The sequence below is a fragment of the Hyla sarda genome, chromosome 8, assembly GCF_029499605.1.
Source record: "Hyla sarda isolate aHylSar1 chromosome 8, aHylSar1.hap1, whole genome shotgun sequence".
Taxonomy (NCBI): Eukaryota; Metazoa; Chordata; class Amphibia; order Anura; family Hylidae; genus Hyla; species Hyla sarda.
Window position 1 is genome coordinate 208,935,529 of NC_079196.1, and position 15,720 is coordinate 208,951,248.

The window sequence follows — 15,720 nt, forward strand, 5'->3', positions numbered from 1 at the left end:
TCCACCACTAGGGGGAGAACATGAGGTTACTGCATAACAACAGCAGTGTTTCCTAACCAGTGTGCCTCCAGCTGTTGCATAACTATACAGTCTATATATTTGTCTTTTTGGCTTCATACAAATTATACACATCAGTGTTTCCCAACACGGGCGCCTCCAGCTGTTGCACAACTACAGCTTCCAGCATGCCCGGACAGCCAAAGGCTGTCCGGGCATGCTGGAAGTTGTAGTTGTGCAACAGCTGGAGGCACACTGGTTAGGAAACACTGCTGTATACTTTTATACATTTAACTCAATCATAACACAGTATGCAGTAACCTCATGTGCTCCCCCTAGTGGTGGCAGCTAGAAGACAAATTTTTAGCACTTTAGGGTGTATTCACACGTACGGTATCCTGCGCACAGTTGATATGAAGCGGCAGATTTGTAGTTGCACTTTTGCAACAGCTGGGGGCACACTGGTTGGGAAAAACTAGTATAAAGTAAGTGCCCCCTACTGATGGTCGAAGGAAAACCCAATTTTATCATTTAGCAGAGGATATGGCTGTAAAGACACAATAATTAAAATCGGCTCAGAATTTCCGGGCCTGTTCCGAAAAGCCGCTGCGTCCTCTTCCGTCGCACATCAAACAATTCTCCATTTCGGGGTAGAAGTGATCTCCGGCCCTGTCCTCTTTGATTTTCCTTCTATCAAAAGACAAATTTTCGCTTTTATACTGAGAGAGAGAGAGGCTGAGAGCAATAAGCTGGTGCAATGTTTTACGGAGACAAATTGCTTCGGATGCCCAGAATGTGCCAGCGAGCCCTTCAACGCAAGGCCGCCTCTGGAGCTGATTTAAAAAAAAATAAAAAATAAAAAGGTTCAGGGTTTTTCACGTTTTTTTCCCCCCTATATTATTTATCAAGACCAGAGCAGGAACTTCAAACACCCATCCAGCGCCTCGCTGCCGGAAGCCGCTGCTTAAATAATGTTCCTGGGGATTAGAGACAGAGAACTGAGCCTGATCTGACAAGCCGCAGAGTGGAGTCCCTAGCTGCACTTTCCCCGCAATGAAATATTCATCTGTGATGACTTCTGACAGCGACTTGGAAAATCCGGAACGTAAAAAAAAAAAAAAAAAAAAAAAACACCTGCCGCTTCGAGAGTCGGGAGATTCCAGGGTTGCCGCTCCGCGACCATCAAATCGCCTTTTTGTGCACTCTTATGTTTCAGAAGGGGTGACAAGCGGTGTAGCTGAGCCGATTTGTCGCTTGGCACGCTGGCCATGCATAGGGACAAACCTGATCGCAACGCTTCACTGCTGTATTGCTTCTAACATTGGGGCAACATTGCGTGATCACTGTGCAGCCCTAGCCCAGTGTTTCCCAACCAGCTGTTGCAAAACTACAACTCCCAGCATGCCCTGCCCGGGCAGCAGTTGGCGAATTTGCTGGATTAAAAAAAATATATAAAAAAAATGTATTCACTACCATTAAAACAATGTTGCCCAATGGTTCCCAACCAGGGTGCCTCCAGCTGTTGCAAATCTACAACTCCCAGCGTGCCCAGAAAGCCATGGTAGGGTCACAAGTCACTGTGCAGCCCTAGCCCAGGGTTTTCCAACCAGTGTGCCTCCGGCTGTTGCATAACTACAACTCCCAGCATGGCCGGACAGCCATTGGTGAATTTGCTGGATTTAAAAAAAAAAATATTTATTCACTACCATTATGGCAACGTTGCCCAATGTTTCCCCTCCAGTGCGCCTCCAGCTGTTGCAAATCTACAACTCCTAGCGTGCCCGGACAACCATTGTATGGTCACAAGTCGCTGCGCAGTCCTAGCCCAGTGTTTCCCAACCAGTGTGCCTCCAGCTGTTGCAAAACTACACTACAACTCCCACCATGGTAGGAGTTGTAGTTTTGCAACAGCAGGAGGCACATTGGTCGGGAAACAACACCCTGGACGAAAAGGAATTATTTGGCTATGTTTACGCAGTGGAATTTCCGTGCGGAATACCGCTCGGAAATTCCGCAAAATTTACTGCAGGGTTCTTTTGAATGGGGATTCCACTGTCCCATTGACACAGCAAATATTCTGCTTTCCGGATTCTGCAAAAACAATGAATAGGTCTTTAAATTTGGCGTCATTCCGTGGCAGAATCCCACTAAAGTCAAGGAGGCTTTAAATTCCGGCAGAATTCTGTGTTTTGAGCACGCCAAAATTCAGCAGAACTGCTAAAATTCCACAGCAAGCTTTGGAGAAAGGAATTTGAGCTCCACTTTCATCTTCAGGCTGCTTCTGGTATTGCAGTATTTATCAACGGAGCAACAATACGAGACTAGCAGAAATTACGACGTTTCTGGGGGGGGGGGGGGGGGGGGGGGGGAGGGAAGAAAAGATTGTGCCTCAATTTACATACAATTCTATCATTGTACAAGAACAGAGATCTTTAAATGGGCTCGGTCAGATTTAAAAACGTTTTATATGTTCTACATCTTGGCAAAACATTAATCTTTCTAATATACTTCATAAGAAAATGTCATTTCCTTTATATAAAAAATCATGGCTTATTAAAAAAAAAAAAACACCACTAGGGGTCCCCATACCATCCAGAACATAATCCTGTCTGGCTGCAGCATCATCTTTGTCCATAAATCATGGACAAAATCCAGCAAGTGAGGGCAGGACTAGCACTCCTCAATGTTCACTTCTGCCCTATACGGTTGCAGCATGAAAACAGAGAGCAACCTGCAGTGATTGGATTAAGAGACAGACACAGCACAGCAGACTCCGGGAGGAAGCTGTGTCATGCAAAGTGAGGGACACGCCCCCTCCAAAGTACAGAATGACAAACCAAGTGAGCAAGAGATAGCAGGTATTTGTGAGAGAAATATTGGTGCTATATGTACATATAAAAGTAAAATTACATGTACATGATCAGGATTATGTACTGAGTAACCTACAGTGGTCCCTCAAGTTGCAATATTAATTGGTTCCAGGACGACCATTGTATGTTGAAACCATTGTATGTTGAGACCAGAACTCTATGGAAACTTGGTAATTGGTTCTAAAGGCACCAAAATGTCATCCAAAAATAGGAAAAAGTGAGAATTAAAGAAAAATAAGTAGATAACTAATATAGATTAAGCAAATCCTTACATATAAAAGTAAGAAAGATCTGCTGGGAGCTGTAATCACTGTATATGTCAGTGTTTCCCAAGCAGGGATGGTAGTTGTAGTTTTGCAACAGCTGGGGGCACCCTGCTTGGGAAACACTGGTTTATGTAGAGGACAGGAGCTTCTTCAGGGTCCTGTACAGTACACACAATGTCCTACAAAAGTAACATGGAGTCGCCCTCAACTGGTGTCCAAAGGAGCAGGAAACCCTGGTACAGGTAAAGAGTACAGAACATGCAATACCTTCCTGTACTGTAGGGGGCGCTACCAGACAGCAGTCAGTGCATACACTTCAGTAATACAGGTAAAGAGTACAGAACATGTAATACCTCCCTGTACTGTAGGGGGCGCTACCAGACACCAGTCAGTGCATACACTTCAGTAATACAGGTAAAGAGTAGTACAGAACATGTAACACCTCCCTGTACTGTAGGGGGCGCTACCAGACACCAGTCAGTGCATACACTTCAGTAATACAGGTAAAGAGTACAGAAAATGTAATATCTCCATGTACTGTAGGGGGTGCTACCAGACACCAGTCAGTGCATACACTTCAGTAATACAGGGGTTTTACCAGTGAATGTTCTTCCAGACATTGACACATTTCACAGATCTGGACTGTCTGTACATTGTATGTTGAGTCTGGTTTCAACTTACAATGGTCCAGAAAAGACCATTGTATGTTGAAACTATTGTACGTTGAGGCCATTGTAAGTTGAGGGATCACTGTATAACGTTTTTATTTTTTGTGGGATATGACAGGTACTCTTTATGTCACGTTTCAATATCTGAACGTTTTCAAGAGTCAGCGAAAGAAAAGTTTTTAAAAGCAGGAGAGAGAGAGCAGGATATCATAGAGCGAGAGAAGGCGAGTGCTGTGATATATACGTTTATAGGAATCGGAGCAGGATTTCTGGGTAAAAAGTAGAGTAAATCCTGACTGGACTCCTAGGAGAGACAATAAGAGTCCTGCTGACCCCGCCCACATGCGTGGGCGGGGTCGGCAGGGCTCTTATTGTCTCTCCTAGGAGTCCAGTTAGGATTTACTCAGGAATTCCGCCCCAAGAATGAACATGTTCCTTAGCGGAAATAATTAGCACAATTTTCTAAACAAAAATTCTGCTGTACAGGTGGGGGGGTCTTCCATTCAGGATGATAATCTATATAACCAGATCGCAGAGAGGCTAGAAACAGCATTTCTGGCTCTGGAGGACCTGACATATCCATATATTGTGGTGGCGCTGCAGGGGGAACTGAACACTAGCTTATGAGTCGCTTGATCGCTAAGGTAATCCTGTGATCAGATTATTGTTGGTGGTTGAATGAAAAAAATAATTATAATTTCATAAAATATAGCTTCCATCTTCAAGCTCCAAATTTTCCTGAACGAAAAAGAAAAAAAAAAACAAGAAAAAAAAAAACACAAGTAAATGGTAGGAAGGTTTGTATTTCATTTCCATTTCGTGAATGGCAAAGTGAATGCGAGACGTGCACAAAAATAGCCTTTTGATCGTAGAAAAAAAAAAAAAAAGCTGCTGGACCCGCCGCGTGCTCTGACAATGGGCAACACACAATACTTTATGGAGGATTCTAAAGCATCTGGTTACCATGGAAACATTTCAACTATTCCTAGACACGGTCTGATGCTCCCGAATAAAAGCATCAGTCATTCCCGCTGAACCTATTAAACATCCTCTTGCCCTCAAATAACTCCGCTCCACAAGAAACTTTCCACAACACGCAGCCGCCATACTTCACTGTAACAGAACTCCAGCTCCAATCATGCTCTCCCTAAAGCTGATCCTTAAAGGGCATTTCCACTGAGATTATAACTGAATAACCCCTATAAACCCGCTACCCCCCCCCCCCCAAATCAGTCTTATAATATACCCATACAGAAATTGATCAGTACCTAAAACTTGGCTACATCGCTGTAGTTCAGGGGGCGGGGCTGTGACTACCTACTATAAATTTTTACCAAAATAAGGAAAATCTGAGGGCATGATATGATAGAAGCTGAGCTCTGGGATATATAGGTTTATATGATTTGAAGAAGGATTTCTGGGTAAAAAGTAGAGTAAATCCTTACAGGACTCCTAGGAGAGACAGTGAGAGTCCTGCTGATCCCAACCATACAGGATGATTGGCAGTTTACGCTGTACACACACACAGTGTCGGCAGGACTCTTATTGTCTCTCCTAGGAGTCTTGTCAGGATTTACTTTGTACTCAAAATCCTGCTTCAAATTAGTAAATCCTGGGAGAGTCGGTGGTAATCCTGTTGACCCCGCCCACACTAGATGATTGACAGTTTATAGTGTACACACACTGTGTAGGGGGGGGGGGGGGTCAACAGGACTCTTTTTCTCTCCTAAGAGTCCTGTCAGGATTTACTTTGTACTCAGAGGGGGAAATTTATCAAAACCTGTCCAGAGGAAAAGATGCTGAGTTGCCCATAGCAACTAATCAGATCACATCTTTCATTTTTCACAGGTCTTTTCAGAAATGAAAGAAGCGACCCGATTGGTTGCTCTGGGGAACTCCGTAAGTTTTCCTCTACACAGGTTTTGATAAATCTCCCCCCAAATCCTTCTCCAAATTAGTAAATCCTGGGAGAGACGGTGAGAATCCTGCTGACCCTGCCCACATATGATGTTGATATTTTACTCTGTCCACACCCTGATGCAGGGAAAGTTGTCAATCACTATGAAGCTGGGTCAGCAGGACTCCTATTGTCTCTCTCAGGAGTGCTGTCAGGATTTACTTTGTACTCGAAATCCTGCATCCAAATCAGAAAATCCTGAGAGTCTGTAAGAATCCTGTTGACCCCATCCACATACGATATTGATATTTTACTCTGTACACACCTTGATGCAGAGAAAGTTGTCACTCACTGTGTGGGCGGGATCAGCAGGACCCTCACTGTCTCTCCTAGGAGTCCAGTCAGGATTTACTCTGTTTTTTATCCAGAAATCCTGCTCCAAATCATATAAACCTATATATCCCAGAGCTCGGCTTTTCTCCCTATATCATATTCTGCTCTCAGATAGAGAAGAATAAGGTTTGCTTTAAAGGTTTTTTTTTTTCCCCAAACATGCCTCCCAATTCTCACTTCGGTTTTCTTTATATCTCAGTGTCATGCCCTCCCCCTCAGGTTATGCATTAGACAAGTGTTTCCCAACCAGGGTGCCTCCAGCTGTTGCAAAACTACAACTCCCAGCATGTCGGGAAACACTGCATTAGACATAACTATTTATCATTTCGTTCTATGGGTCCTATAGGCCCATTCATACATCCTAGCTGCTTTCTCTAGTCGGTCAGCAAATGAAACACAAGACGATGAGCCTACGCAGCAGAACCCAGCTACTTAGTGAGTCCCCCTTTACTATGCAGATTAGCTCCCTCCGGAGGGTGGGATTCTGAAGAAGAGCTAATTTGCATACCAGTCTGCCAAAGAGCATTGCCTGGCCTGTAAGACTCGATGGTCTCCACAAGGAGAAACAACAGTAATATTGTCTTGGGGGGGGGTTTAAAGTGTACTGGCACTTTGCAAGTAAATTTCGGTTATAAATAATATATCAGAGCCCATTCAGACTACGGAATTTCAGATCAGAATTCTGCTGCACGAAAACAACACTGGGGTAAATAGATGCATTGTAGTCAATGATGATGGCGTAGGTCCTAGCGCCGACAGATTTTCAGTGGGGCCCACCTCAGATACCGAAATGTCAATGGGCTCTAAGATCAACAGCTAAACATGCCCACATACGCAGAGCATGCTTATGTGATTGAATGGGGAGAGAAGAGAAAGCCGCTGCCAGACACCTCCAATCTTTCTAAGATAAAAAGACTTGGCATGTTGGATTTCAATTATCAGTAATCAGGTAGTCTGGAAGCCTTATACTTAGTATGTAGTCTGCCATTCCTGCTGCAGAAGTCATAGAGTCGCCCAGGCACCCTAGAAAATACACAGCCCCTTCCCCTTCCCCTCCGCACTCACTACAGATGTAGGTGAAAAGCTTAGAGCAGTGTTTCCCAACCTGGGTGCCTCCAGCTGTGGCCAAACTACAACTCCCAGCATGCCCGGACAGCCAAAGGCTGTCCGGTCATGCTGGGAGTTGTAGTTTGGCCACAGCTGGAGGTACCCTGGTTGGGAAACACTGGCTTAGAGAGTCATTTCTCAGTTTTGGCGCACAGAGAAGACATGGTGAAGGGGAGGATGAGCGGCCGAATGTGGATGCAGCTGGGAGAGACTCGGCCGAACTGATGAAGAGGTCCGGGCAGCAACACAGATAAATCCACGGAAAATTAACTCATCGAGAAGACGAGATTGACAGGCTACCTCCAGCTGCACTCCAGCTACCGGCCTGTGACCTCTAGGATACGCGGCTTTTAAAATAGATGAGGCGGTAATCAAATGTTAATGTCTACCCAGCCGGCTGGGAGCGGGTACGACTGATAAGGCGGCGCATGGTTATATATATGTAAATGTACCAGATCCAAACACCGTGCTGGGTTATCGCTCTCATCCTCTCAAACCTGGAGCTTAACAACCACAGACTAGCGCAGTGCTTCCCAACTAGGGTACATCCAGCTACTGCAAAACTACAACTCCCAGCTCTTATATGTGATGTCACTACGGGAGACTAGCAAAAAAAAATTTAAAAAATAAAAATAAAATTAAACAAAAAAGCCTAAAACGCTTTTTGAAGACAACCGCCTTCTTCATCAGGAAACTATCCCTGATGAAGAAGACTGTTGTCTTTGAAATGCATTTGGAGATTTTTTTTTTCTATTTCTCAATTCATGTTTCCACTCATTAACATTTCTAAGATCTCTGACCATAAAATGTACTAAAAATTGTGTGACTTGTCCATATTTGTCTCTCAATGACTGTTGATGAACAATTTTCTATTGTTTTGTGTCTATAGTTATATAAAAAAAAATATATACACACACACACACACACACACATATATATATATATATACACACACACACACACATATATATATATATATATCTATATATATATATATATATATATATATATATATATATATATTTATTTTTTTGGCTTCATACAAATACAAATTATACAAATCAGTGTTTCCAAACCAGTGTGCCTCCAGCTGCTGCAAAACTACAACTTTTAGCATGTCCGGGTAGCCGAAGGCACTAGTGAAGACATTATTAGAGGCAATAACCTCACCGATGCAATGCACACTTGCAGGGTAACTTCCCCTGATTCACGTTCCCTCTATTCACATCCAGAGCTGCGTTCACAATTTCACTAGCAAAGCAGGTCATCTGCGCTCTGGCTGACTGTCACCTGAGCTTGTATACGACGCAGCGTTCTTGGGGGGTACAGGACCAAAGGCATTTTTGGTTGCAGCTTTGGATGTGAATGGAGAAGAAGAATGCAAGCCAAAAGAAGCAAAGCTATTGACATTTAGTTTGCTGGTTCAAAATGTCTACATATGGCTGTTCATAGGAAGGTTATGGAAAAAATAAATAAATAATATAAATAATGTCTACATATGGCTGTTCATAGGAAGGTTATGGAAAAAATAAATAAATAATATAAATAATGTCTACATATGGCTGTTCATAGGAAGGTTATGCAAAAAAATATAAAAAATAAATAAATTATTAAATAAATAAATTATAAACATTAAAAAGTTGATAAAACCCTCCGTAAAATAGGGAAGGGGGCCGACTTATGCGCAGGGTAAGTGAAGATAATATCAACTGTGTGTGTAAAAATGCAGCCATGTTATCTGAGGGGTGACCGTATAACGGGCACTACAATGGCAGTCTATGGTTCCTGCAATATCCATAAAAATTATCTAAAAATCATAAATAATCTAATATTCCAGATAAATGTTTTTCTTTATTTCACATCAGAAAAAATTACTGACGCTATCAGTCATAGGCCGGGTTCACACCACGTTTTTGCAATACAGTTCTGTATCAGGTTTTTGGTTACAAAAAAAAAAAAAAAGCGGATTCCTCAAAACCTGGCTAAACTGTATCAAAACGTGTGTACATTCGGTTGCATCCATTTTTTAAGAAAAAAACGTATACGTTTTTAACGTTTCACTCCATTATGAATAAAGTTTCACTTGTTTGATTGAAATTCCAAGAAAAAAAAACTGTGCAAAGTCAAAAACCGTATGGTGAAAACCTGATGGAACTGTACGCACATACAGTTCTGTACGGTTCCCATTGACTCCCATGTTAAAAAAAAAACATATACGGTTTAATACAGTTTTTCAACCGGACCTAAAACCATGGTAGGCTACAGTTTGGGTACAGGAAAAAAAAACTGACAAAACCGTACAGGATGCAAAACGGACACAACCTGATGGATCTTTTGGTATACGGTTTTCAATGGAGAGTCAATGCATACGGTTTCCAATACGTTTCCGTGAGGTTTTCACATAGAAAATGTATACGGGAACTGTATTGCAAAAACGTGGTGTGAATGCAGCCTAAACTGTATGAAAACGTGTGTACAAACTTTAATCCGAATACGGTTTGAAAAATGATGTCCGGTTGCATACGTTTTTTAAGAAAAAATAGGTATATGTTTTTAACTTTTCACTCCGTTATGAATAAAGTTTCACTTGTTTGATTGAAATTCCAAGAAAAAAAACTGTGCAAAGTCAAAAACCGTATGGTGAAAACCGGATGGAACCGTACGCACATACAGTTTTGTACGGTTCCCATTGACTCCCATGTTTAAAAAAAAAAAAACTGGATACGTTTTAATACGGTTTTTCACCCGGACCAAAAATCGTGGTAGGCTACGGTTTTGGGTACAGGATGCAAAACGGACACAACCTGATGCATCTTTTGGCATACGGTTTTCAATACGGTTCCGTACGGTTTCCAAATTGGAAATGTATACGGGAACTGTATTGCAAAAACGTGGTGTGAACCCGGCCTTATTCCAGGTCATGTCTTGGCCACCATGCTGCAGCTCCGTAAAATAGGATTTAAATGGGCACAGCCACTTGGGTAAACTTTTGATATGTCCTAGGGACATTCTTTTACGCTACAGAATATGTGGCCTTTTAGGGATCGGGTAATTTTTTTTTTACGTACCTCGAACTTTTGTCGGAGCTCTTCATTTCCTTCCTCCCCCTCGGGTGGCACAGGCACATTGAAATATTCGCCTTCTTCTTGGCTGAGCAGCTTGAACCTAGGAGGACAAGGGAACTATAAGGACATATTGGACTGTTAGTCGGTGAACGAATTCAAGAATTAGAGCAGTGTTTCTCAACCAGAAGGCCTCCAGCTGTTGCAAAACTACAACTCCCAGCATGCCCGGACAGCCTTCGGCTGTCCGGGCATGCTGGGAGTTGGAGTTTTGCAACAGCTGGAGGCACATTGGTTGAGAAGCATTGAACTGGTGTACAACAGTCTCAACCTGCTCTTCTCCAGATGTTGCAAAACTACAACTCTCAGCATGCCCTGTCCAAGAAGGGCATTCTAAAGAGGACAGAGACACAGATATACCTTGCCTTCTGCTGCATGCTGGGAGTTGTAGTTTTGAAACAGTTAGGGAAAGAATCCAAGATCTGGGGCAGTGTTTCTTAAAGGGGTACTCTGGTGGAAAACATTTTTTTTTTTTTAATCAACTGGTGCCAGAAAGTTAAACAGATTTGTAAATGACTTGTATAAAAAAATCTTTACCCTTCCAGTACTTTTTAGCAGCTGTATGCTACAGAGGAAATTCTATACTTTTTAAATTTCTTTTTTGTCTTGTCCACAGTGCTCTCTGCTGACACCTGATGCCCGTATCAGGAACGGTCCAGAGCAGGAGAGGTTTGCTATGGGGATTTTCTCCTGCTCTGGACAGTTCCTGATACGGGCATCAGGTGTCAGCAGAGAGCACTGTGGACAAGACAAAAAAGAAATTAAAAAAGTATAGAATTTCCTCGGTAACATACAGCTGCTAAAAAGTACTGGAAGATAAAAGATTTTTTAATAGAAGTCATTTACAAATCTGTTAAAATTTCTGGCACCAGTTGATTTAAAAAAAAAAAAAAAAAAAAAAATGTTTTCCACCAGAGTACCCCTTTAACCAGTGGGCCTCTAGCTGTTGCAAAATTAGCTGTTTTGCAACAGCTGGAGGCCCGCTGGTTGAGAAACATTGAACTAAGGTATAACAGTCTCAACCTACGTCAATCCAGCTGTTGCACAACCACAACTCTCAGCATGCATTGACCGCTGAACACTGTTCTAGGTGAAAATCCTATTAAGGACGGAGACACAGATATTCTTTACTGTCGGCAGCATGCTGGGAGTTGCAGTTTCGCAACAGCTGGAGGCCCACTTGTTGAGAAACACTGAACTAGGGTATAACAGTCTCAACCTGCGCCTCTCCAACTGTTGCAAACACTACAACTGCCAGCATGCTCTGAAAGCCGCACACTGTTCTAGGAGAGCTGTCCGGGCATGCTGGGAGTTGTAATCTTGCAACAGCTGGAGGCACACTGGTTGGGAAACACTGAACTATGGCATCAAAATCTCAACCTGCACCTCTACACCTGTTGCAAAACTACAACTCCCAGCATGCTCCGATTAGGAGAGTATTCTCCTAAGGAGGACAGACACAGGTATAACTTGCCTGCAGCTGTCAGTGCATGATGAGAGTTGTAGTTTTGTCACAGCCGACGAGTCGCAATTTAGAATCAATGTTTCTGGACCTCCTATTATATCGTGACCCTGGTAGTTGAACCCTCTCTACATTGTTCTCATTGTCTGCTCATTATACCTTCATTTGTGGATGAAGATGATTAGAGATGAGCGAACTTACAGTAAATTCGATTCGTCACAAACTTCTCGGCTCGGCAGTTGATGACTTTTCCTGCATAAATTAGTTCAGCTTTCAGGTGCTCCGGTGGGCTGGAAAAGGTGGATACAGTCCTAGGAAAGAGTCTCCTAGGACTGTATCCACCTTTTCCAGCCCGCGGGAGCACCTGAAAGCTGAACTAATTTATGCAGGATAAGTCATCAACTGCCGAGCCGAGAAGTTCGTGACGAATCGAATTTACTGTAAGTTCGCTCATCTCTAAAGATGATGACGATTTGCGGATGATGATGACGAAGATGATCATCTCATAACGATAGGATCAGGACGCGCAGGTCTATTCCGCCTCCCTGCAGCGGCGCGGTTGACGATGAGCGGCGGCGAACAGTCTGAACTTATTGTACCAATGTAACTATGGAGGACAATGGAGTAAAAATGATTTCCTGGAGATGAGGAGAGATAAGAGTCTTCATGCACCGCCGAGCCCGAGAGGAAATGAGAATTTGGAGGACAGCGGAGATTAATGGAGGCGCGTGTCCAGAGGAAGGCGCAAAACCAACAGGACCTTCACTCCACCTTTTGCAAAGGGACCGTCCAGACGTAAGCAAAGAGAAAGTTGTAATGCCTAAATATACATTGGGGGGGCAGTATACTGCACCTGCGCCACTTTGATGCCTGGGAAAATTCGCAAACTATGGACGGACATTGGAGTTCCAATATAATTTGCCATTTTTCTCACTAAAAAGTGGATAGGTTATTAGTGGATGGTGTGTTCAAATTACCTAGCAGGTGTAGATTTCTTAAAGGGGTTATCCAGGAAAAAACTTTTTTTTTTATATATATCAACTGGCTCCAGAAAATTAAACAGATTTGTAAATTACTTCTATTAAAAAATCTTAATCCTTTCAGTACTTATGAGCTTCTGAAGTTAAGGTTGTTCTTTTCTGTCTAAGTGCTCTCTGATGACACCTGTCTCGGGAACCGCCCAGTTTAGAAGAGGTTTGCTATGGGGATTTGCTTCTAAACTGGGCGTTTCCCGAGACACGTGTCATCAGAGAGGATTTAGACAGAAAAGAACAACCTTAACTTCAGAAGCTCATAAGTACTGAAAGGATTAAGATTTTTTAAGAGAAGTAATTTACAAATTTGTTTAACTTTCTGGAACCAGTTGATATATATATATATATATATATATATAAAAAAAAAAGTTTTTCCCTGGATAAGCCCCTTTAAAGACAGTCCAATATTCGCTCCAGCTGTTGCAAAACTACAACTCCCAGCATGCCCGGACAGCCTCCGGCTGTCCGGGCATGCTGGGAGTTGTAGTTTTGCAACAGCGGGAGGCGACCTGGTTAAGAGGCACTAGTCTAATCTCTGGATAGGCCATCAATATTCGATCGGAGGGGGTCCAAACAATCGCCTGTTTAAAGGGGCCGCAGCATCTACAAGGCCATAATATCAATAGTGACAGCGCAAGGAACTGCAGCGTTGGGCCCATTCATGTAAAAAGGGGCAATACTGCGGTATCTGGAACCACTGCTACTAATGGTACAGAGCATATATGTATACGGTGTTGAGGCTGTGGCGCTCGCAGGACTGCTCCTGCCCCGCAGTTGGGACCCCCCCCCCATGTGATCTCTGGAATGGAGTCCTGACTCTCAGTGAATGGACGTCACGCACTCTATTCATTGTCTATGGGAGCGCAGGAGATGTCAAAGTACATCGCTCGGGTATCTCCGCTGCTCCCATAGACAATGAATGAACAGCGTGCTGTCCAGAGCACCATGCAGCGGGGAGGGTCAAGGCTTCACTCCAATGATCGCTGGGGATCCCAAAGCGGATTCCCTTTTCTGTGTATAGGGGAGGAGGGTAAGATTTTTAGGGCTGGAATACCCCTTTAGGAGGTGAATGTCTCTTAATACATTTGATGCGTTTTATTCCAACCTACTATAGCAGTGTTTCCCAACCAGGGTGCCTCCTGCTGTTACAAAACTACAACATCCAGTATGCCCAAGGGCTGTCCGGGCATGCTGAAAGTTGGTTTTTATTTATTTTTTTGTTTCCGGCTGGGAAAATATCCCGAAACAGTCTGTCTGCAGATTTTGGGTTAAAGGAGTACTCCTGTGAAAAGCAATTTAAAAAAAATAAAAAATTTTATTTTTAAATCAACTGGTGCCAGAACATTAAACAGATTTGTCAATGACTTCTATTTAAAAATCTTAATGCTTCCAGTACTTATCAGCTGCTGTATACTACAGAGGAAGTTCTTTTCTTTTAAAAATTTCCTTTCTGCCTGACCACAGTGCTCTCTGCTGACACCTCTGTCCATGTCAGGAAAACTGTCCAGAGCAGGAGAGGTTTTCTTTGGGGGATTTTGCTCCTACTCTGGACAGTTCCTGACATGGACAGAGGTGTCAGCAGAGAGCGCTGTGGTCAGAGAGAGAGGAAATGTAAAAAGAAAAGAACTTCCTATGGAGTATACAGCAGCTGATAAGTACTGGAAGGGTTAAGATGTTTTGATAGAAATAATTTACAAATCTGTTCAACTTACTGTCACCAATAGATTTAAAAAAAAAAAAAAAAAAAAAAAAAAAGGTTTTTCACCAAAGTACCCCTTTAAATCTTTCCTTTTGGAGAGATGTCTAGCTTGGCAAAATTTCCCGGTCAGTTAGCAAGACTCCATAAGGAATGATACACTGCCACTAGAGATGAGCGAACTTACAGTAAATTCAATTCGTCACAAACTTCTCGGCTTGGCAGTTGATGCCTTTTCCTGCGTAAATTAGTTCAGCTTTCAGGTGCCCCGGTGGGCTGGAAAAGGTGGATGCAGTCCTAGGAGACTCTTTCCTAGGACTGTATCCATCTTTTCCAGCCCACCGGAGCACCTGAAAGCTGAACTAATTTATGCAGGATAAGTCATCAACCGCCGAGCCGAGAAGTTCGTGACGAATCGAATTTACTGTAAGTAAGGAGACTCTTTCCTAGGACTGTATCCATCTTTTCCAGCCCACCGGAGCACCTGAAAGCTGAACTAATTTATGCAGGATAAGTTATCAACTGCCGAGCCGAGAAGTTTGTGACGAATCGAATTTACTGTAAGTTCGCTCATCTCTAACTGCCACCAAGGAAGTGTCACCTATTTATTTTTATTCATATTTATTTAATATCATTAATTATTTCATATTAATTTATTTATTTAATATACACATCATTTGCACACACAACAAAATTGATATGTATAATAAATATATATATATATATATATACTTATTTTTTAAATCTGGAGTTAATAAGATCCCCTTTATAATACTCTTCCATATACGTGACCTTACCAGCCATCCACGCTAGCCTTCTGGAGCTCGGAAATGCCAAATGACAATGAACCCATGAAGTCATTTCTGCTGGTGAGGTCCCAGTCCCACATCTCCACCGATAACCTGCGATCCTTGTCCGAATCCTTCAAGTTACTATGAAAAACAAGAGAAGAGAAGACACCGGAGCGGTCACACAGAGGACGGTGCCCCCCCCCCGCCACGGCCCCGGCGGACCGGAATCATGGAGGCATCACTCACAATTTAAAGCTCTCGTTGAATGTAGGGTTGAGGGAACACTTGATGGTCTTCGTCTTCTGCTTGCTTTCTCCCTTGGGGTCAGGGATGAGCTTCAATTTGACGTACGGATCAGAAAGTCCATTAGGGTCCATAGGAACCAGATTTCTTGCTTCTCCCACTAAAGAGGACATG

General features: G+C 42.9%; 1 protein-coding gene across 2 annotated transcripts in view; it reads right to left on the reverse strand.

The window, feature by feature from the left end:
* PRKCB (protein kinase C beta) overlaps positions 1–15,720 on the reverse strand; it is a 262,417-nt gene that overhangs the window by 69,570 nt on the left and 177,127 nt on the right. For both annotated transcript variants that reach the window (XM_056536493.1, XM_056536492.1), the window contains exons 6-8: positions 15,550–15,706; positions 15,310–15,444; positions 10,267–10,363 (exon numbers count right to left, since the gene is read on the reverse strand). In XM_056536493.1, the coding sequence (XP_056392468.1) occupies positions 10,267–10,363; positions 15,310–15,444; positions 15,550–15,706 (389 nt within the window). The remainder of the gene's footprint in view (positions 1–10,266; positions 10,364–15,309; positions 15,445–15,549; positions 15,707–15,720) is intronic.